The sequence below is a fragment of the Magnolia sinica genome, chromosome 2 (genome assembly GCF_029962835.1).
Source record: "Magnolia sinica isolate HGM2019 chromosome 2, MsV1, whole genome shotgun sequence".
Taxonomy (NCBI): Eukaryota; Viridiplantae; Streptophyta; class Magnoliopsida; order Magnoliales; family Magnoliaceae; genus Magnolia; species Magnolia sinica.
Window position 1 is genome coordinate 48,446,242 of NC_080574.1, and position 8,715 is coordinate 48,454,956.

General features: G+C 38.7%; 1 protein-coding gene across 1 annotated transcript; it reads left to right on the forward strand.

Annotated features, from left to right (window-relative positions):
- Positions 1–6,638: 6,638 nt before the first annotated feature.
- Positions 6,639–7,166, forward strand: LOC131225253 (cell wall / vacuolar inhibitor of fructosidase 2-like). Its single transcript, XM_058220754.1, has one exon. The coding sequence runs from the start codon at positions 6,639–6,641 to the stop codon at positions 7,164–7,166; it is 528 nt and encodes a 175-aa protein (XP_058076737.1).
- Positions 7,167–8,715: the final 1,549 nt, after the last annotated feature.

Sequence of the window (8,715 nt, forward strand, 5' to 3'; positions counted from 1 at the left end):
TCCGTGTGTTTGCTAGTCACACGGAGTAATTGAAATGCTACTTTCAAATGCTCATTCGTCACACATGCCTTTCGTAAATATCTCTCCTTAATTCCCCTTCCTCTCTCCTTCTTCCTTTATCCATTTCAAACTCCTCGGGGATACATGGTTCACACTTCAGGCCCATAATCAGGGCAAAGCCCATCTCTATAAATGTCATAATGGTGCCCTGTATATTAAAAGTCAGGTCACCAATATGCCTTTGTATAAAACAATGGAAAATTTGACCACGGGCTCATTATGATGAGACTGAGAAGTTTAATAGATATCTAAAGCATAACTTTCTAAACATCTCTTTCCAAGTAGGATAGTTGGCAAAATCATCATTTAATTCCCTTAAAAATTGACATGAGCACTTCGACGATACCATTGCAATCTCGTAATCCAACTAGGTACTCCTTCTTGGTGATTTCAGAGTTGCATTTCCTTGTAGATAAGGCATTAACATCTAAAATAAAATACTAATAGTAGAGACAAATTAAAGTAATTAAATAATAAGGGTTTAGGTTGTCATATAGTAAGGTTGAGGTCATCATGTGTTAAGGGTTGAGGTTATCGTGTGGTCGAGGTTGGTCAAGGGGATAAGGGTTGAGGTTGTCATGTGTTAAGGGTCAAGATTGGTTTAAGGGTTAAGGTTCGAGGTTGGTCAAGGTTGGTAGAGGGGATAACGTTCGAAGTTGGCATGTGTTAAGAGTTGAGGTTTTCATGTGTTAAGGGTTAAGGTTGTCATATGTTAAGGGTAGAGGTTGGCCGAGAGGATAATGGCCAAGGTTGTCATATGTTAAGGGTAGAGGTTAGCCGAGGGGATAATGATCAATGTTGTCATATGTTAAGAGTCAAGGTTGACATGTAATAAGGATCGAGGTTGACATAATTGTTCAACTAAAGCAATACATTAAAAAAAAAAACCCACATTTTATTTTATTCATTATCTTCCACATGATAGCCACGACGTCCCTCTCCACCTCAAACCCTTATAGACATCACTTCTCCCCACTACAACAATCATGACTATCCTTCTCCACATCCAACCCTTGTAAACATCACTCCTCCCCACAACCCACAACCAAAACATATACCATTCTGATAAAATAAATTAAACAATCCATTCAAAATATCTTCTATATACTACTGGCCTGCATTTATAAGAAATGTCACCGCTGGAGTAAAAAAAACCTTATTTTTGGGCAGAGAAGTTCACGCTAGTGCCCGTACACTAGAGAAGATGAATTGCACGCCTGTACGCTAAAAAATGGAGTCGGACATAGTGGTAGTGGGCCCCATGGAATAAATTATGCAAGGAAGAAGAAGGGTCAAGGTTGAGTCGAGGATGGACAAAATGAGGTCCTCGAATAGAGTCCATCCCTACCTAAATGGTCTTTAGACTCTGTCTGTGGAGCCTACCATAGGGTATGTGTTAAATCCACTCCGTCCATTGGAGTTGAAATCTTATAAAAGGCTACGGGTCAAAGAATTAGCCAAATCCCTATATTAGGTGGGCCAAACCATAAGGAAACATCAGTGAATGGTGGCTGTTAAGGGTTGTTGATTGTTGTGGCCTACAAAGAGGTCATATCAAAATGAATTTAGCACTTCTTTAAATAAAAGGTGGGCCACAAACAATGTTTGAGTTATCTATGAGAAATTAATATTATCGCTGATAATATTGGTGTTGTCGGTTTAACAACACCAAAACCTCAATAATTCATTTCTCTTCCTATTGTTGGTGAAATATCGACGATATTGTTGACGTGAAGAATCTATTTATCATCGAAAATTTCATTGATTGCGGTTAAATTTCTCCTAAAGTTTTGAAATAAATTAAAAAAATATAGGAAAAAAAAAATCTTTCTTACCTTTTTTTTTTTTTCTTAAGATCTTTCTTAGGAAGTGGATTTCGACTCTATTTGTTGGGCCAATTGTGGTTGAAAGCGCTGATTTTTCAAAGGTAATGAAAACCTAAAAAAGAAAAATCCTCTTTTCTTCAAAGAGAATGAATTTAAAAGGACACCAGATTATGAAGAGGTTTTGGGGTTTTGGGTTGGAATTTGAAAAAGAAGATAAATTTCGAAGAGGTTTTTGAATTTTTTTTTTTACAGGAATACGGGATCTGAATCATCTTCCACATTGCGGGTTTTTAAGAGAAGATGGGGGGGGGGGGGGAGTGGTTTGGGTGTGCGCTAAGAAGATTAGTGGCTTTCATAAAAATGAAAGCTCTTTCAATTGGGGTTTACTTGGAGTAGATTAAGGCGACCCCAAGTTCCTCGAAGATGGTGTCTCCCTTATAGTGGGGCCCGCCTTGTTGCCTATATTGTATATCCATCACATCCATATGTTTTCTAAGATCATTCTATGCTATGAGCCCAAAAATGAAGTTGATCGGAGGCGAGCTAAGAAGATTAGAGGCTTTCATAATAAAAAAAAAATGAAAGCTCTCTCAATTGGCGTTTACTTGAGTGGATTAAGGCGACCCAAATTTCATCGAAGATGGTGTGTCCCTTATAGTGGGGCCCACCTTGTTGCCTATATTGTATATCCATCTCATCCATATGTTTTCCAAGATCACTCTATTCTATGAGCCAAAAAATGAAGCTGATCGAAATCTCAGATGAACCATAATCTAAGAAACAGTGGTAGTTGAACCTCTACCATTAAAAACTTACAAGGGGCCACCATAATTTTCTTTAATGTTTATTTGTTATCTAACCTAATGATAAGGTCACATAAACCTAAAAGAAACGAAAAAAAAAAAAAAAACAAATATCACATTGATCCTAAACTCTGGTGACCCATGAGAAGGTTTTAATGGTCAATCACTATTGTTTCCTATGGTATGGTCTACCTAAGATTTGAATCTGCTTCGTTTTTGGGCTCATGCCCTTAAAATGATTTTTAAAAATGAATGAACTGTGTGGAAATATAATAAATACATCAACATGGCCCCCACTGTAAATGTATCACCATCTTGTGTTGAGTCAAGGCTACACCTAATTTGTTTCCTTTACACCCTAAACCGACAATGTTAGTGGGAGTCCATAGGCCCACCTCGATGTATGCATTACATATCTACTCCATTTATTTGTTTTCCCCATTTATTTTAGTGCATGGTCCCAAAAATGAAGCAACATAGACCATGCCATAGAAGACACTGGGGATTGAATGCCTACTGTTTGAAAACTTCATGGGACTGCATAGTTTTTTAATGTGATTATATTAATGTTTTTCCTTCATCCAAGTATGTGTGACCATATGAATAGGTTAGATGGAACATATAATATCATGGTGGCCCAACATAGGAAACAAATGATTATTTTCTATGGACCCCATATTGATGATTATGTCAAATCCACCCCAAAAACCATTTAAGCTTGGGCCTGAAGTCATGACAATCTGTAAGTTAAGTTAGGTGGGCCACACTAAGGGAAGTACTTTGGAAGGTAGCATTGTTTTGTGGACTGTTTTCAATACTATAGTATACCTGAATCACAAATGGAATTAGGTTTTCACACCGGCACATAAATTTGGATTACACTACTAGTAAACCAATTCAATTTCAAAAACACATCAAGTTGGGACACACATTGGGTCACGTTTTCATGGTCTAATCATCTTGGATTGGTGAGGCTTTTAGGTAAACTAACTCATAGGATAAGTTAGAGTTTTCGCTCATCAATTATCAGTATCCTTATAAAATTGTTTCGGTAAATAGTAAAAACAAATCTATTATTATAGTAAATCCAAGGATTTTATCACAAAGTATGCGTGAGCAAGTTTTAGATAGATCACACTACAGGAAATAGTAGTTATCAACGAATACTTGCACAATGATATGGATGCAATGATGTATGAATGCATTAGATGGGATGATCGATCCATTAGCCTCTCTCATAACCAAAAGTGTGTTCACCAACTCATATATTGATTTTTTTTAAAATTGAAAATAAAATATTTAACTATTTATTTTAGCTTTTAGTGCACCAAATTTTAGGGTTGTTATAGATTATGTCATAAATATATGGACGAAAAGAAAAAAAATAAAAACAAATATAAGCTTTTATCTAAAACTTTTGTGGCTCACAAAAGGTTTTCACTGGCCATTGACCAATATTTCCTATGGTGTGGCCTACCTGAAAGCTAAACCGGCCAGCTTCATTTTTTGAACCCTCATTTTTGGGATTTTATTCTAAAATGATATGAAAAAAATGGATGAACGGTGGGGACAAAACTTATACATCACAGTGGCCAATGAAAGCTCCTTTCCGTTGCAATCTGCGTCCTCCATCACTTTATCTCTCCTTTTTAAGAGCGAATTTACCCTAAAGATTTTTAGGGTGCGGATTAGCTGCTAACAGGTTGAGCAGCGCTACAAGTGACGTCACCAGGTTATGTGAGTCCCACCATGATGTCTGTTTTGTATCCATACCGTCCATCTATTTCGAGAGACCATTCTGGGGCATGATCCAAAAAATGATTCTGATCCAAAGCTTGAGTGGACCCACCACAAATAAATGGAGAGAGTGACACCTACCATTAAAAACTTATAAGAGCCACCAAAGCTTTCGATGAAGCTGATATTTGTGTTTTACCTTCTTTAATGTCTGTCTTAACTCATGAACAGATTGGATCTCAAATAAACATCATAGTGGACCTTAAGAAGGTTTCAACAGTAGGCGTCAACATCTCCACTATTTTTTGTGGTGGGGTCCATTATAGCTTTGGATCTGCTTCATTCTTTGGATCATGCCATAAAATGATCTCTTCAAATGGATGGACGGTGTGGATACAACAAATACATCATGATAGGACTCACACAACTTGGTGACGTCACTTCATAGCGAGTCTTGCTACTTAAACCTGTCACTCGCTAATCAGCGTCCCTTACACCTCGATGTTTGTGAGAAATGTACAAGTAATGGATAGGATACTGGTCGGTGCTCCATGGCCCATCAGTTTCAGTCACTCCGTTTATCCCTTTTTTATGGATCATTGTAGGGCCTGACCCCAAAAATACGAAGGATATAAATCTCAGGTGGACCACACCACAGGAAAACAATAGTGATTGAATATCCACCATTAAAATCCTCCTAAGGCCCACTGTACTGTTTATTTGACATGTAATCTGTTGATTATGTCATGCAAGCCCAGATGAAGGTAAAAAACAAAGATTATCTTGATACAGATCTTTTATGCCCCCAAAACGTTTTTCATGATCGACACTCATTAAATACTCTTTCCTGTAATGTGGTCTACTTGAGATTATTACATACCTAATTTTTGGTCTCTTACTAGAAAATGATATGAAAAAAATAGATTAACGGCATGGATGAAACACATACATCATGGTGGAGCCCACATCACACCGACCATCAGTCATTCGATGGTGGCAGGGGAGTAGGGAAATTCCTCTAGTTAAAACCACTGTGAAATGATAGTGATGTGTACGTTCCATCGATACCTTTCATACCGTCATTCCTACTCGTATGAAATGAAAGCAAATATATTTGCATCATTCAAAAACTTTTGTGGGCCCCAGAATATTTCTACTGTGTATGTTTAATTCTCACATTTTGGCCCACTTGAATATTGGATCCGGCTCAGGTTTAGTCTCATGTCCTAAAATGAGCTCACAAAATTGATGAACGGGTGGATTTCTCGCAAACTTCGGAGCACACTATGTGGTTCCCTGCAGAATTTGGAAGCAGATTGTGTACTGAGTAAACTATGTGAGGTTCACCACAATTTAAGTATTTTATCCACTCTGTCCATCCATTTTAACGAATAATTATAGGTATTGAGCTAAAAAATGAAGAATATCACACGCTCAAATGGACCACACCGTAGGAAAAAGTGTGAATTGAACATCTACTGTTCAAAAATTATTAGGGGCCACATAAGTTTTGGATCAAGATTATTTTAATGTTTTCCCTTCATCCATGTCTGTATGATCGTATGAACAGGTTCGATGAAAAAATAAACATTACTGTGAGGCCTAGCATGGTTTCAACGGTGGAAATCATTATACCCATTGTTTCCTGTGGTATGATCCGCTTGATATTTGGATATGCTTCAATTTTGGCCTCAACCCCTTAAATTATAAGGAAAAACGGATGGACAGCGTGGATTGACTGGATACATTCGTGGTGGGCACAAGTGAGTTTACTCAATATGATAAGAGCGTACTGAGTCTCAGTATGCAATCCAATTTCTAGAATTTAAAGGCTTCCACGGCAAATCCGCGTCCTACTTTTTAGGTATCTCCATCTGTTTCTTATTAACTCACCTTGGATTTCAAGGTAATGATGGTGATGTCAGTGGATTGCTGGCAATCCCATGGGATTGCTATATCTAGGCAGAAGTTCAATGTGTCTGTTTGACATGCCCGTCCAATCCGGGGATTGCTCCTTCCCGTACAATCCAATCCCTTCCAATCCGCCTGTCTAAACATGCCCTTTCCATGGCAAATCCGCGTCCTCCTTTTAAGGTATCTCCGTCCATTTCTTAGTAACTCTCCTTTCTTCTTTGCACATGTGTTGCACGCGCTACTTCTAGTATAAATGAAACCTTGTCCTCCCTTTGTATTACATGTATCATTCGACAAAATGAGGATTCTACCTATCAGTTTGCTAGTCGTTCTGCTATACATTTCTCAGTCCTCAGCATCGCTACCCATTGAAAAGGATGCAAATCTAATCCGTGAGACGTGCAATCATACCAGCTACCATCATCTATGCGTCTACTCTCTCCAATCTGATCCCCGTAGCTACACCGCAAACGTGAGCGGCCTCGCAATGATATCCATCGAGCTAGCACGTGCCAATGCTACGGACACTCTATTGTACATATCTATGCTGTTGAAGAAGTCGGCCGGGGAATTAATGAACCGATCCCTCGACACTTGCTATAACGAGTATGAATTAGCAATAGATCGCTTCAATGAGGGAATCGAGGAATACCATTCAAAGGAATACTCTGACATCGGCCAACTTGTTGTAGATGCTGCAGGAATGGCCGAAACGTGTGAGGAAGAGTTCAAATTTTATAATCTAAAATCACCGTTAACTCAGAGGAATAGACTCTTGAGGCAGCTCAGCAACATCGCAGCAGATATTGTATGGATTCTTCGTTAATTTGTACTTCATCTCTACAGATGTGAACTGGGTGTAACCCAAAAGCTCTTTTGTGCACCAAGATTCCCGTACTCAAGAAGGCATGATGGATAAAGGGGATGCCAGAAAGACGTCACGGTGGTTACCACAACGCATTTGGTATTACACCAAATTCAGATCTATTCCTGCTTTACTATATAGTATCAATGTTTATTTATGAATAAAATCAAGGGATGGGGGTTTTCATTCTATTCTCACGAGGAGTAGGACTAGTTGTTCATTAAGCCTGGATTAATCGTTGGGTCCCAAAATATTATTGACATGAAACATTAGCCTTTTAATTTGTTTCCTGCACACGGTAGATTAATAAGCAGAGTACATTTCACATAATGATGGGCTGTGACCCTTCTTTGGATCTGTGAGCCCCTCGGATCTTATATCCAGGCCATCCTAAATGAACTCATATATGCAAAGCATGGACGTACATACCATTAATGTTAGAGTTGTACATGAGTTGAGCTTGGCATAGCTAGACTCGGCTCAGCCACTAGTTGACCTCAACTCGGACTCGGCTGGGTTTGGTCAGCAGCTTGGACAGCTCGGTTTGGAGTGCACCTTTAATTTCACACAAAACATGATTACTAGCAAGCTCTACTTGAGGAATGAACATGAGATCCAACCTGCCCATCAGGATTACTGCCAAGCATTCAGATGCGGATTAGCTATTGACGGGTTGATTAGCGAGACTCGCTACTAAAGTGACGTCACCAAGTTATGTGGGTCCCACCATGATGTATGTGTTGTATCCACACAGTCCATCCATTTGGAGAGATCATTTTAGAGCATGATCTAAAGAATGAAGCAGATCCAAAGTTGTAGTGGACCCCACCATAGAAAACAGTGGAGAGAGTGACGCTTACCGTTGAAACCTTCCTATGGTCCACCATGATGTTTATTTGAGATCCAACATATTAATAAGTTAACACAGATATTAAAGAAGGGAAAACACAAATATCTGCCTGATTGAAAACTTTTGTGATCCTTAGAAGTTTTTAATGGTGGTCGTCACTCTCTCCACTATTTTCTATTGTGGGGTATGTTCGAGATTTGGATCTGACTCATTCTTTGGCTCATTCCCTAAAATGGCCTCTCCAAATGGACGGACGGTGTGGATACAAAACATACATCGTAGTGGGACCCACTGAACTTGGGACGTCACTTTTTCGGAGGAAATGGATTTTCTACTCATCCCACCACGCTAACGGCTACTTGTTGGTGCTATGTGGGCCCCAACATGAAGTATGTGTCTCATCCATTCTGGCCATCCATTTTTTCAGATAATTTTATGGTATGAACCCAAAACTGAGGTAGATGAGGATCTCAAGTTGGCCATAAAATGTTGATTGAACTTTAACCATTAAAAACTTCTCGAGGATACAAAAGTTTTGGATCAAGCTATATTTGTTTTTTTTTATAAAAAAAACCTTAATCCAGGTTTGTATGATCTAATCTACAGGTAGGATGCCAAATAAACCTTATAGTGGGCTCTAGGAGGTTTTTAATGGTAAAC